A 14,307-nucleotide genomic window follows, 5' to 3' on the forward strand; every position below is an offset into this window, starting at 1 on the left:
AGCAAGGCCGGGGGCGGGGCTGGGCGGGGGGGGGGGGGGGTGACGATGGCCTCTTCAGTCTCAGCACCGCAGTCAGAGGTGGTGGGGCGCCAGGAGCAGGAGGCAAAGCAGAGGGGTGGGCAGCCCGGCCGAGAGCGCGGGGCCGCGGGAGTCCGGGGGCGCCTGGCAGGCAGCGCCCGGGCACGTCTGCTCCCCCCGCTGGTCCTCGCCCCCGTAGCCCCCCCAGTAGTCGTCCTCTGTGGGCGCGTCCCCGCCCTGGCGCCCCCGCGGGTCTTCGGCGGGCAGGTCTCGGTACAGGGTGGAGGGGTCGGCGGGGGGCGCCCCGGCCTCGGCCACCCCGTACAGGTGGTTGGACGAGCTGTTGCCGCGGGCGCGGCTGCCGGGCCGCGTGGGCGCGGCGGGCGGGCAGGCCTGGAAGTCGGCGTCGCGGAGGGCGCGCAGGTCGCGGCCCTGGCGCTCCGGGGGGGTGGCGCAGGTCACGTCGGAGCTGGACACGCGCGCGCGCTGGAACCAGGCCCAGAGCGGCCGCGCGCGGCAGTCGCACGCCCAGGGGTTGGCGTTGAGCCGCAGGAACTCAAGCGCGGGCAGGTCGGCGAGCGCCTCGCCGGGCAGCGAGGCCAGACTGTTGTTGAACAGGTAGAGGATGGTGAGGCGGCTGAGGCCGCGGAAGGCCGCGCGGTGCACGCCCTGCAGCCGGTTCCCGTGCAGCAGCAGCCGGTCCAGGCTGCCCAGGCCGCGGAACACGTGCTCCGTGAGCAGCCGCAGGCGGTTCCCGTGCAGGAAGAGGTGGCTCAGGTTGGCCAGGTCCGCGAACAGGTCATCCTGGGGGGGGGGGGGGGGGGGGGAGGACGGGGAGGAGGGAGAGAAGAGAGCGGTCCTTAGAGGCAGGTGGAGAGGAGGGAGGGGAGGGGGAGCGCTGCGGTAGACCGGAAAGGGTTTGACCTTTTGATTCAGAGTCCTGGGTTTGAATCCTGCCTCCCCTCACCCGCGGAGAGGGTAAGGTGGGGAACGCAATACGGTTGAGGGCACTGGTTCTTAGACCGCTAGTGCTTTGAATCTCCTGCAGGGGCCTGCGTGCTGCCCCCTGGGTTCCTGATTCAGCAGGTCTGGGGTGCGGCCTGAGGCTCTGTTCCCGGGTGGTGCTGATGCTGCTGGTCCGAGGACCACACTTGGAAGAGGAGAACCCTGGGTTTGCTTAAGTATGCAGACGGGGCAGCCAGACTGCCTGACTTCAAGCCCTGGATCCAGCAGTCCTGACTGTGCCACTTGGGGCGAGTCTCAGGATCTCTGACTCAGTTTCTTCACCTGTGAGATGTGGAGATTAGATAAGCAACATACACTCAGTTCCTTAGAACAGGATTTCCACAGGGGTAGGCATTCTGTGGGTTGGCCATGATTGCTGATTTGGCCGTGCCAGTAATCTCTCTAAGCCTGTTTCCGCATCTATAAAATGGGGATGAGTGTACCTCCTCCCGGGTTTGTTCTGAGGATTAAAGAAGACGATCCACACAAAGAGCAGATGGGTGAAGTGCTGGGCACAGTGCCTGGCACATTGGGATTCGGTCCAGTGAAGCCCACAGGCTCTGGAGTGACAGCCCAGGGCTTCGGATGCAGCTTGCCCTCTTTCCAGCTGCGTTACATCGGGCATGTTCTTTAGCCTCATCTAGCCTCAGTTTCCTCAGCATGTATAACCCAGAGAACAACCTGAGGGTTAGGTGAGATCATGCTGGAAGGATACAGTACCCGCTGGGCACACAGACCACCACCAATAAACGGTGGTTATTACGACAGTAGGGTCTCAGTTACAATTAGGTCCATCCCTTTTCCTCTAACAGAGAGGAGCTTCGTGGGGCTCAAAAATTCTGCTATTCTACTTGGCTGGGAAATTAATGGCACCAAGCATCAGCCCCCCTCCCCCCACCCCCGGAGGCAGCAGGGAAGGGGAAGGAAACCTGCTGTCTGATGCCCTGCATCACTGGTCCCCTTAGAGGGGCTGCCCCGCCTGCCTGCCTGCCTGCCTGGGGCTGGGGGGGGGGGTGTCCCAGAATCAGGCCAAGTTAGTGCTGGAAGGATCTTGAGCTCTTATTCAGAATTAATGGGGGTGAGGGAATAGGTCTAGGTATGCTGCACAGGGGAGGGTGGGTAGGAGGCAGGGGGGTGGATTCTGCATTTTATCCAGCTCACCAGCTTGGTGATGGCCAGCCAGACTTGGGAGTCAGTGCTTTGGGGTCCACCGCCCAGCCACTCTTTATGGAGGAAAGCACAAAGACCCAGAGAGATGAAGGGCCCAGGACCCCAGCACTGAGATCCACCCCTCTGTGCGGGACATCGCTGTGGTCAGCAGGCCCAGGAAATCTAGTTCCCAGCGATAAGAGCATACGCTGTGCTCAAGGCAGCTCACCCCTGGGTCCTGTTTCCAGGCTGTGGTTCCCACCGGTTCCTGCCAGGGGGGATGATCCTGCCCATCCCACTCAGGAGCCTGGTCGCTGGCTCTCAGGTGGGGGGAGGGCGTTGACTCCTAGCCCACACCCACAGCCTCCACCTTCCTGAGCTCCCGCATTTGCTCGCCCCCTCCCATCTGCCTTCCGCCCTCTCTGCTACAGGAACTGAGCCTGCCAAGAACCCTCTTCTTGGCCACATTGAGATCCGTCCCCTCAACCTTCTTGGCTGTCTCTGACACCAGCGTTCTCTGCCCCCTGCTGCCACCACCCCGTGTGTCCAGCTCAGGTCTCCAGTGGGCTCTCTGCACAGCCGTGGCCTCAGCCTGTCCCTGTCTGGCCTTCCTTGTCCTTGTCTTCCTGGCCAACCCCCCCTCCCCCGCCTCAGGGAGTGGGCTCTGAAACCCTTCCACTGAGACACCTAGTTAGGGTTTCTGTTTTTTTTATGGAGTGTTAGCAATAGTGGGCCCCACCCAGAGATCCCTGGTCAGGATCAGTATGGGGCGGGAGTAGAAGCAGAGGTAATCGGCACTTTGGGGACTTCCAGAGGTCAGGAAGGGAGCACCAGAGGTTCAGACAACCCAGAAATTCAGGTGCCTTTGACCCACAGTCCCAACTTGGGGGCTACAGAATGCCTTAATTCCCGCCTCTTCTCCTTGCCCCCTTTTCCCTCTTGCAAAAGTCCTGGCCTTCCCCTTGCTGAGCCTCTGTCTGGGGGTCCGCACCCCTCCCCTCTTCCAAGCTGTTGCCAAATCCCACAGCCACTTCCTGGGCTGCAGCTCTCAAATCCGGGCCTTCCTCTCTCCCTGTTCAGACGTTCTCTGTGCATTAATAAGCTCTTGACTTTCACAGCCCTCACCCTCACCACCACCCCACCCCCCCACATCACCCCCTCCCTCAGGGCTGAGAGTGGTTGCTAAAGTCATCCACATCCATCTCGGAAAACCACATTTCCCTCACCTCCCCCCAGGTCAGTTCACAGCTCCCTGCATCCATTTGGAATCGAAAGGCAGCATCCCTGCCCTGCCTCCCCACCCCCCCCCCCCCCCCCCCCGCCCAGCATTCTGCTCTTCACTTTGCCTTCCACCCTCCCAGCTCCAGTCTCTGGCGTGCTAGCCGCTGGGCTGTGTGACCTTGGGCAGCTCCACGAACCTCTCTGGGCCTCAGGTGTTTTCATCTGTGAAACAAGGGACTGGAGATGGTTGATCATTAAGATCCAACCTCATCTGATATTTATGAGTAAGTGAGTCCTGGAATGTACCTCATTCATTCAACAAAACTGTATTGAGTGTCTACTCTGTGCCAGGCACCCCCACTCACAATGCTCACCAGTCTGTGCCAGGTGTCACCGTCATCGTCTGCGTCAGCATCGTCAAGCAGCTGACTTGCTGAGCTCTCACTGTGTGCCAAGCTCTGTGCTGCCCAGTCCCATGTAGCAACTCCATCATCGCGACCCCACGAGGCCGATAACATTATTATGTCCCTTCCAGAGAACAGGAGAGTGGGGCTCCCCGAAGGCAAGCCACTTGGCTAGGGTCCACCAGCCGTGTATGGTGGAATGTGGATGTGGACTCTGGGGTCAGGCGGACGGGGGCCAATGCTAGGCTACGCTCCTCAGCAGTTGGGTGACCTTGGACTGGTGCCTGAGCTTTGCTGAGGGTCAGCGTCCTCAGCTGCTAAATGGGGGGAATGACGCCTACTCTGAGCCGCCCATCGTGCGGAGCCTTTTGCAAGCAGCATGTGCTTTCGCCCCCACAACAAACCTCCGAGGCGCAGGTCATGTTCTCCACCTTACAGATGGGCCCGGTGAGGCTCAGAGTGGTCAAGTAGCTTGCCTAGAGCCACACAGCAAATCAGAAGTGGACCTGGGATTCCAATTTGGATCTGCCAGAGTGCAGAGACTGCCCTTGCGTACCGTGCAGGCTGTAACGATTAAAGGAGAGACCTGGTGTCTCTATCATCTGGTTCTCCTCAAGTAGGACATCAGCTCCAGGAGAGCAGGGACACTGTTTCTGTTCGCCGCCAGAATCCCTCGCATATAGCAGGTGCTCTGTAAATATCCACTGATGAGCGAACCCCCCTGGTGCAGTGCCTGGCCTACAACAGACGGTCCATGAGAAACTCCACCCCATCCCACCTCCACCTTCCTCTTCCTGAAAAGCTGTGGCCCTCTCACCGCCTCCGAAGCTCCCCTCTCTGGGTAGGCGCCATCTTGGGTCACACCTGCACTCTGTGGATCTCACTCCCGCCCGCGTGTCTCCTCACCTGCCTATGGCATCTCCCAGGCAGAGGCTGGCTCTTTCTCCTCTATGAAGGGCCAGGTGCGAAGACACTTCCTTCCCATGATCCCCAACACCGTTCACACCAAGGGGTGCCTGACACACATGTCCTGTTTCAGGGGACCCCCCGCCCTCACCGTGTCCACTCAAGGCCCCCTTTGCCTAGGCCTTTCCTGACCTCAGGCTCTGGCTGCCATTCGTGGCCTGAGGGTCAATGGAGGGTCATGTCATCACGACATGATTTATTCTGCACTGAACTATGTGCTTTATATACACAAATGCATTTGCTTTTTACAGCCGTTCTTTGTGGCAGGTATTACTTTTATCCCCCCCCCCTTTTAAAGATGAGGAAACTGAGGTTCAGAGGGGGGGGCACCTTGCCTAAAGTTCAGTAAGTCGGAAAATAGAGCAGGGGGATTCAAACTCGGGCCCTCGGGCCCCAAAGTCGTCATTCTGAACCAACTGATCTATATTGCTAAGGAGGTCAGGGGCTCCGTAGGAGTAGTTGTTGAACTACTGGCTGTAATAGGATAATGATGATAGCACCCGCATTGAGTGTGGCTCAGGGCTAAGTGTTCCACCTTACAAAATGTCCTAGATAAATGTTAAGTACCATCACGATTGCCATTTTAGAGACGAGGAAATGGAAGGCCGGGAGGTTGAGTAATTTGTCCTAAGTCCTACGGGAGCCAGGATTTGAACCTTGGTTTAGCAGACTCCAAGGCGCGTGCTCTCAAAGGGGAGCCCACACTGCTGTACTTCCTGTGCCCGGACAGAGCCCGGTGGAGAAGTCTGAGTGGACGCAGGCTCGAATGCCACCCGCCCTTCCTGGTTGAGTGGCCTCAGGAGCTTCTATCCCGTGTCCCTATTGCCAGGTTCCCATGAGGCTCAGCGAGATGGTGGGACACGCTAGCCCCCTGTCACGTGGACTCTGTGCAGTGGTTTAAGAGACTTCGCGGGAAGAGGCCTTATATCTACAAAGTCTTTGGGACTCTCGGCCTCCACTTCCTCCTCTGTGGAGGAAGCAGCCTCCAACGGGGCTACGGAAATGAGGTGAGGTGGCCGAATAGACTTCATACACCCTGAGATCTGAGGCGAATTTAGGCAGGCAGGGAAAGGGAGGGAGTATTCTGGGACCCACTCATGGCCTCAGGATAATCCATGAGGTTGACCCAAATCTCCAGGATTGGGTCCAAGATGGGCCATTTCACCAAGACCAATGTTAAATGAGGTTTGTTTCTCTTTTTAAAATAGTGTTTTAACAAGCATTTATATAGTGCTTACCGTATGCCAAGCACTATTCTAAGTGCCTTACAAATTATTCATGCACTGAACGCTTATAAAATCCCTGGGAGATGGGGGCTGTTGCTGCCCCCGTTTTACAGATGGGCAAACTGGGGTTCAGGACGGTCAAAATTTGTCACACGCCTGTAAACGACACCAGAGTCGATGCCTGTCGATGCCTGTGCCAGACGCACAGTGTGCCCACTGAGCAGTAGTGGATGCTACTGTTATCATTATTTTTGCAGTGATAATAGCCATGACAAGATTTCCAGCATCCTCTGCATTTTTCTTCTGGTCTGTCTCCCCCCACTAGAATGCTATCTCTGAAGGCAGGGAGCTTGGTCTGTTTTGTTCCCTGCTGAGTTCTCGGCACCCAGCCCATAATGGGTGCTGGACGCAGGTTTGTTAGGGTATTGTCATTAACTCTGTCCACGTCAACACTGACCTGATGTTCAAATTGGCACACTGGTGAGACCAGGCAGGCACCGACCTGGGGAGGAGCAAGAGCCTTCCAGGCTTATGTGGGGAGAGGGGAGAGTTTGGATGTCCTTGCCCCCTTTCCAGCCAGAGGCTATGTAGCCAAGGGAGGAATTTCTTCCAGAGTGGTTTGGAGGGTGTGTGATTGCTTCCTGGGGAAATAGAACGGGAGGATCTGGCTGTCAAACAGTCAGCATAACAACAACAATAAACAATATTTAGATCAATGACAATAACAATAAATAGCAATTACTGTTATTCCTTCCGTTTCCAGAGCATCCATTTTCCAGCTACTTAACAGCCCTTTACCCTTTTGTTCTCCTTCTTCCCTTGCACTGGGATGCCAGGTCTGGGGGACAGGAATCCAGAAAGGGGAGGACTTGCCCTCGTCCCATTACCCAGTGAGCTGGAGAGAGGCAGAGCCTCCCATGGGGCATAATGGTAGGGGCTCTGCCCTCTTGCTGTTCCTCCCCGGGACGTGGGAGGGTGTGGGGGCAGGTGAGAAAATCAGCCACAAAGGCCTTCGGGCTGGGTGCCCGGTGAAAGGCAGAGCCCCCCGAAGGCAGCCAAGGGGGAAAGGAGGGATCACAGAAAGAGACACACACATACACCCAGACAGACATGGGGGAGTGTGTGGGGTGGGCGTGTGAAGGGAGACAGACAGAAGAGGCAGAATAAGACAGATGGGGGAGGCAAGTTGGTGAGAGAGGCAGAGAGGGACAGAAAAGGATAGACAGACAGACAGCCGGGCAGAGGGAGACAGATGGGGGGTTGGAGAGTTAGTGAGAGAGGCAGCAAGGGACCCAAACAGGCACAGACAGGAAGACAGAGGAGAGAAAACAAAAGAGAACCCCGCCTGGAGAGAGTGAGAGGGACACAGAAACTTAGAGAAGGGGCAGAGTAATAGAGATGCTTTGGCAGGAAGGGTGTCCCCATGGGTACCTGGACGGAGCAGCCCAGGGTCCTGGGAGAGCTCTGCGCATGCGCGCGCGCCCCGGGCGGGGCCGGCTCACCTGTAGGTGGAGCAGGCTGTTCTCCTGGAGGTAGAGGTACTGCAGGCTGACCAGGCCGCGGAAGATGTTGCCGGGCAGGCTGCTGAGCTGGCAGCGGTACAGATGCAGCGACTGCAGCCGCTCCAGGCCCTGGAAGGTGTCGGGCTCCAGAGAGCGCAGGTGCCGGTTGTCGCCGAGGTCCAGCTCCTCCAGGGCCTGCAGGTGGCGGAAGGTGCCCGGGTAGATGGTGGAGAGGTTGTTGGAGAAGAGCCACAGGGTGAGCAGGCTGGGCCCGAAGGTGCCGGGCCGCAGCGTGCGGATGAGGTTGTTCTGCAGGAAGAGTCGCTGCGTGCTGGGCGGCAGGGACAGCGGCACCGAGGAGAAGTTGTTGGCCTGGCAGCTCACGGTGGGCGGGGACGAGTAGCAGGTGCAGAGCATGGGGCAGCTGGGGGCCGCTGGGGGCAGGGCCAGGAGCATCAGCAGGAGGCCGGCCGAGGCGGGACCTGCGGGGAGAGGGAGGCGGGTCTGGGTGGGCTGCGGGCCAGCGCGGGGTGCGGGGGACACCTCACCGCAGGGCTTCTCGGGGAGGGGTTCTGGGTGCATCCCTAGAGTCGCGAGAAGCCCCAGCCACTTCTGATTTTTGAGGCTCCTGGTGTGTTAAAAAATAAAGAGATGCCAAGAGGGCACTGTAGACAGCGAGGTTTAACGTTGTTTGACGAGTGGTGGTCTTTTCTCAACTGGTTCCACTGTGGTAGGTTTGGCCATGTGGACTGCCAGGGCTCCCTCCCCCCCGCCCCGCCTCGGTGTGGTGCGCCTGATGGTTCTTTGCTGCCGGGGGCAGTCCTATATGATGTCCTATTTCGGGTATTCCTCTACCCGCTAGATGCCAGTCACACCTGCCCCCTGGTTATGATAACCAAAATGTCTCCAGACATTGCCAGATGTCCCTTGGGGAGTGAGTCGCCCCCATTTGAGATCGGCTGGAACTAAATTGAGAGCCTTGGTGAATCTAAGGCCTGTGCATGGTGGCCCTCTCTGGCTGACCTGGGGTCTGGCCCTGCAGAATCCACTGCTGCCTGCAGCCCCCTCCCTCACCTGCCGGCAGCTTTCACCTTTCACCTTGGAAGAACCAGGGCCTCTCCAAGCTGGAAGGCCCCTTAGGGACCAGGGGCAAGTGCATTTCTATCTGGGGCCAGCGGCCGCCTGCAACAGAATCAGCTGGGTGGTCCTGGAAAGATTGCAGCATCGGAATTCCTGGGGGCAGCCTGGGAATCTGCATTTTTATACCACACGCTGTTCTCATTCGAAGTCACTTAAAGATGCATATACGTATATATATTTTCAAGCAACTTGAATACTGGAAATAGCTCAGCCTTCTTATGATACGGATGGAGAAGCAGGCCTAAGGGCCTGGGGCTAAAGAGCCGAGTCTAGGTCCCCTGTATCCCTGTGCAGGACCCCCTCGTCCATCCCTGTCCCCTGGTCTTCTTGCCCTCCCTGCAGCTCCTAAGCTTGTGGACTGGACCTAGCTTGACCTCTGCCCTTTACCATGACTTCCAGATGACTCCTGGGATTTTCTGCTGGCACGTTGGCCTGGGGTGAAGGGGAGCCTCCACCCCACAACCCGGACACTGATTCCCTGGGCACACATAGACTGAGAGCCTTCTGCTTCAAGCAATGTATTAGGCCCATGAAGGCCGAGGGGAGGGAGATGGGTGCTTGGACCCAGGACCCGAGGTTTTCTGGGCTTTCTGGGCCTCAGAGACTCCAGGGGAGAGACCGAGGGTCTGTGAGTTTAAGTGGTGCCTTGTGCTCTAGAGGTTGCCGTGTGGCGTGTGTGTGCGTGTGTGTGCGTGTGTGTGTGTGTGTGATGGTAGGCAAGGGGTGTGGCGTGGGTATCGTGGACCCTCTGCCACGCCTCCTCGCCTGGGGGGGACACACAGGTGCGGGGGCGGGAGACCCCATGCCTGATGTGTGCGGTGTTCCTGTTCCCCCACCTCCGGCGCCACCCCAACTCTGACCGGGCCCCTCCTGGCGCTGTGGGGTGCGAGCGTGCGAGCGTGTGCCGGCTGCACTCCGCGTGTGTGTGAGTGCGGCCCCGTGCGTGTGTAGGCTGGGTGTGATGTAATACTCAGTGACACAGCGGCTGCTGTTCCGTTCCTTCACACCACCTCCGCGTTTCTCGGCCCTTCTCACCCCTCCCCCGTGCGGCGTTTCACGATTACTTTCTCCTCCTGAGTTTTTCAGAGCCACGTGGGGTGGAGGGGCGTGTCTCTCACCCCTCATCTGAACCAGGCGGGGGGCAGGGAGCGCAGGAGGGAACCCTGGGTGGGTTTCACGAGGACTGAGGTTTGGGGCTTAGAACAGGAGATCTCAGAGCTGGAAAGGTCCTCCAGGCTCATCGGGTTCAAGTTCTTATTCTATGGAGGGCACATTGGGGCTCAGAGAGGGCAAGGAACTTGCCCAAGGTCACACAGCAAAGTGGTTGATGGGGCAAGGACCAAAAAGGAGTCTCCTGATGCCTGGCCAGGACACTTCTCTTCTTAGCAGTCCCCCTCTGAGCTTGCTTCCCCAAGGACTTGACACCAGGGGAAGTCAAATCCTTTTTCTGATCCTTAATCCCACCCCTTATCCACAAGCTCACAAGAGAGTGTGAGCTCTGAAGGCCACAGCCCTCCAGAGGATTAGGGAGCTCTTCCCTCAGCCTCCAGGGCTGCCCGGTATCCCAGGAGAGACAGGGGAAGGATGTGCAATCCCACCGCTCTCCAGAGTCAGGGGCCACTCACTGGCCCCAGGGTGTCCTCCAGCCTAGAGGCCAAGGGTGCCGGGGCTGACTCACAACTCCCTGGCCCCCAGCTTGCCCACATCAGGGGGCTCCTCTCTTCTTTCCCCACGCCCCCTCCACCTGCCCCTGTATCCGCCCCTCCATCACGGCCCACTGCCCCAAGTTGGAGCTGGTGTTCCCTGCAGGGTCTTTGAGGAGGGGCCCTGAGCAGGGGGCCCCTCTGTGACAGCTGCTGCGTAACAGTGACTCTGTTACCATTTCTGGCCCTCTCTGCCGTGCAAAGCAGCTGTAACCCAAGGAGCCTCATCCATAATTCAGGCTGCGGCTCTCACTGGAGGCAAGGAGGAGGGGAAGGTGGGGGGCGCTGGGTTTCTCTGCCCCCCACCCCTGGCCCTTGCTGGAGCGCTCCTGGGCAGAGGCAGTGAGGGCTGGCGGGCCGCACCTCTCCCCCTCCTCCGCCCTCGGTCTGTGCCCGTGGTGTGAGCCCTTTTTCTTCTCGCCACACGGTCCCTTCCCCACCCCCTGCTTCCCACGGCTCCTCACCATTACTCCTTCCCTCCAGGCCTTATCTCCTTTCCCTCCCTGAGGACCACATGTCTGCTCCCAGCTCCCATTTTGTGACTCCCTAGCAAAGGCCGGGGCAAGATACACAGCGTCGGAGCTGGAAGGGGGAGTGGGTACGTCAGTGGCCAAAACCCTTATTTCACAGGCAGTGCCACTGAGGGCCGGAAAGGGGAAGGGTCAGTTTCTGAGTGAGCAGCTCAGGCCTCCTGACATGAATGTCTGGCAGTCTGCCTTTAATATCTTTCTTGAAGCCTTCAGTTCACTGAAGCCCTCACTACTTATAAGGGACGGAGGAAAGCTGGTGGTGACAGCCTCCCCCACCCTCTTGGCTCACCCGTCCTCTCTCTTTCCTCCTCTTCCTTTTTTCTAAAGTCAGCAGGTGATGGCTAGAGCCGCAGGGGAGCGCAGAGCAGGGGTGGGCAGAAGCCATCTGTCATTAAGCACCTACTGTGCTCCAGGCACGGTATTTCTACGTAGAGAAATAGTGTCTTTACGCATACAGTATAATGTAACATAACCCCGTGAGGTCAATATTATTGCCCCCAATTTTCAGGCGAGGGGAGGGAGGCTCAGGCACAGAAAATGAGTTGCCCCAGGTCCTGCAGCTGGAGACCCCATATCATCCACAGAACCCACACCTGAGTGTGACAGTCACTGCCCTTAAGGTAAAGGGAGACAGAAACTGCACCCAGGTGCACGGGGCTGGGCCAGCCATGATGCCCTTCCGGGTGAGAGCAAAGAAGGGACCCAGGCTCTCTGCAGATTTCCTCTTCTGGGCTCCAGCTTGTGGCTACTTTAAGGGATGGCCCATTTTGGAGTCAAAAAGGAATGACTAGTGTCCAAGAGATAGGGCGAGGATTGACCTGCCGGGGGAGCGGAGAGAGGCCAGTACATGGTATCGATCCCGGAAGGCTGAGGGGCCCGGAGCCAAAAAGTATCCATTCACTGAGAGACCATTGTCAAGGACTCTGGGCTATCACCCTGGAGTACCAAGGCTCAGGAACAAGGTTCTCACCCCAAGAGCCACCTTTTAGTCCTGAGGCTCTGGTGAGAGAAGGAGCTTGAGGAGGAGGAGGTGGATGGACTCTGGGTTGGGGGGCAGATGCCAGGGTGCTAACCCAGCGGGCAGAGTGGCCCCGGGAAAAGATGCCCCCTGGAAGGGGCATCCAGGGCTCTGGCTCTGCGGGAAGGGCACAGGGTCCCAGATGAACAACAAACGGTTCCAGACCCAGAAGGCTGGGAAAGGGCTGCGGCCTGGCAGGCAGATGCTGAGGGGGGTAGGGGCTGAGGAGGTGGGGGCGCAGAGAAGGATGGAGGTGGCAGTGATGCCTGTGACGCAGGGGCCTGGGGAAGCACTGATGCGGGTGACGGAGGGTTAGAGCTGCTGCAAACAGCTTCTCACTCTGCCAGAATGTGACACCCCAAAATAAGCAGCCGCCAGGGTGGTGGTGGCAGGATCCGACGGCGGGGCCCAGAGATATAAATGGCAGCACGCAGCCAGCCAAGGTGCCCACCTTTGGAGGCTGCCACCCCACTCGAATGTCCTCACCCTTGCCCCCTCACAGCTGCCTCCAAGGCCCTGAGCTCAGAGCTCCCCAGGCTGGCCCACCGACCACTGCCTGGGAGAAGGGACGTGCCAGGCAGGTGCTTTGGGAATGGAGGGCTTCCCACGTGGAAGTGGTTACCAGAAGCCTCTTTGTCTCATCCCTAGGCAGCCCCCTCTGGTACCTCTCTCCCTTCTAGTCCCCTTCCTCCTCTTCCTTCCCTCCTTCCTTCCCAGCCCCAGCCCCAGCCCCTCTCCCATTTATGGTTCGCTATGTGTGATCCTGGTGTTCATCCTGGACCCTCTTCCCGGCTCCTGACACCCCATCTCCATCCACCACCCCTTTCTGGTTTCTAGGTTCCCCATCTTCCCACTCTCCTTTCCTTCCTGGTCCCTAGGGTCCCAGCCTACCTCCCTCTTTCCCATTACGCATCCTCCTTTCCCGATTCTGGGTCCCATTCCCTCGTTTTCTCTCTATCTCCCTCCAGACCTGGTCTCCCCTCTCCTTCTCTCTTCCTCGGGCCTCACCTGGGTCCCACTTCCCTCCAGGTTTTTCCCGTCTAACCTTTATTCCTCCTCCTCTCTCTCCGTCTCTCCCCTAAACCACTTTCTCCATCACCGACTGCCTCTTGCTCTCCCCCTCTCTCTGACCCCTTCCCCACCCCACCCCCAATCTCCGGTCCACACCCTAGTTTGTCACTCAGTCCGTGAAACAACCCCCCCCCCCCCCCTTCTAGCGTCCTCCATCTGTCTTACCAGGCAGGGCCTTTTGGGTTTCCCTCCGAGCCTCCCATCCTCCCAGACAGCCCCCTACCCACACCCCCAGTCTTCCCAGGTGACTGGAAAATGCTGAGGCACGGGGCACGAGGAGTTGCTGAGTCGGCGCTTCCCCAGCCGGCCAGAGTCCTCAGCGTCCCCCGGAGCAGGTGGAGCCCGGGCCGGGTCCACCTGCCCCTGCGTCCCCCCTCGGTCACGAGCTACCCGCACTTCCCAGCAGGCTCGAGCCGGGTGCGCTCCTCCAGCCGGCCACCCTGGGCGCGGGGGCGGGGCCCCCAGCTAAGCTCTCCCCCCCATCCCCAGGCTCCTTCCCTGGACTGCCCCACCCTCACGCCCGGGGGGGGGGGGGGAGGGGGCACCCGGCTCCCCTCCCCGGGTTGCCCTCCGCCCGCCGGCGGGCTGAGGTCCCTACCTTGCAGCAGGCGCCCGAGCCCGGGCAGCATCTTGTCTCGACGCTCGGGGGAGGGGGCGGCGGGGGAGGGCGCTCCCACTCGCTCCCTGAGCCCGCCGGACGGACGGCGGGGACTCCGCGGGGCTCCGGGAGGGCCCGGGAGTCCCCGGGCTGTGTGGCCGGGCCGCGAGGCTCTACCCTGCGCCCCCCGGGTTGCGGGCCTCGGGAGGAGCCATCGGCCCCGACGGGACGGGGCGGGGCGCGACGGGGCTGGGAGGGCTGGAGCTGGCCGTCGACGCCCGGTGCCAGCGCCCCCCAGCAGCGCGAGCGGCGCGCGAGTCCGTCAGTCCGTCGGTCCGTGCGCCCCGGCTGCTCGCCGAGGGAGAGTGGGGACAGCGAGGATGCACTTCCCAACCACCCCCACTCCTTCCCGCACTCTCTGGCTCCTCCCTCGCTTCCTAGCCAGCCGACTTAACCCTCTCCTGGCCACTAGGAGGCGGGCGCGGCTCTCCAGCCCCCTCCATCCCGACCCCCTCCCCCCCTGGGGGAACCCGGAGGACGGTGTTCGATCGCCTTCGCGAAGCCTTGCTTCGAGAGAAATCCTTTCCTGGGGGAGGGGGGCGGCGGCGGTGCAGTAGTGTGAGGGAACCCTGTGGACTTGTCCAGTCCCCCCTCCCAACTTTCCCGGAGGAGATGGGCTCCCGGGTCACCTCTCCTTCCTGCCGCGTCCCCAGCGCCAAAGTCCAGGCCTCCACATTTCTCTTTCCTGGGAGAGCT

At 59.8% G+C, this 14,307-nt stretch overlaps 1 protein-coding gene across 1 annotated transcript; it reads right to left on the reverse strand.

Annotated features, from left to right (window-relative positions):
- Positions 1-17: 17 nt before the first annotated feature.
- RTN4RL2 (reticulon 4 receptor like 2) lies at positions 18-13,921 on the reverse strand. The gene is made up of 3 exons (XM_086677382.1): positions 13,552-13,921; positions 7,492-7,973; positions 18-822 (listed from the first exon to the last, which is right to left on the reverse strand). Exons 1-3 carry the CDS (start codon positions 13,580-13,582, stop codon positions 73-75), a joined length of 1,263 nt encoding a protein of 420 aa, XP_086533508.1. The 5' UTR covers positions 13,583-13,921; the 3' UTR covers positions 18-72.
- Between the last annotated feature and the right edge of the window lie 386 nt (positions 13,922-14,307).

The sequence above is a fragment of the Puma concolor genome, chromosome D1, assembly GCF_028749965.1.
Source record: "Puma concolor isolate L17-30 chromosome D1, mPumCon1.1.hap2, whole genome shotgun sequence".
NCBI lineage: Eukaryota > Metazoa > Chordata > Mammalia > Carnivora > Felidae > Puma > Puma concolor.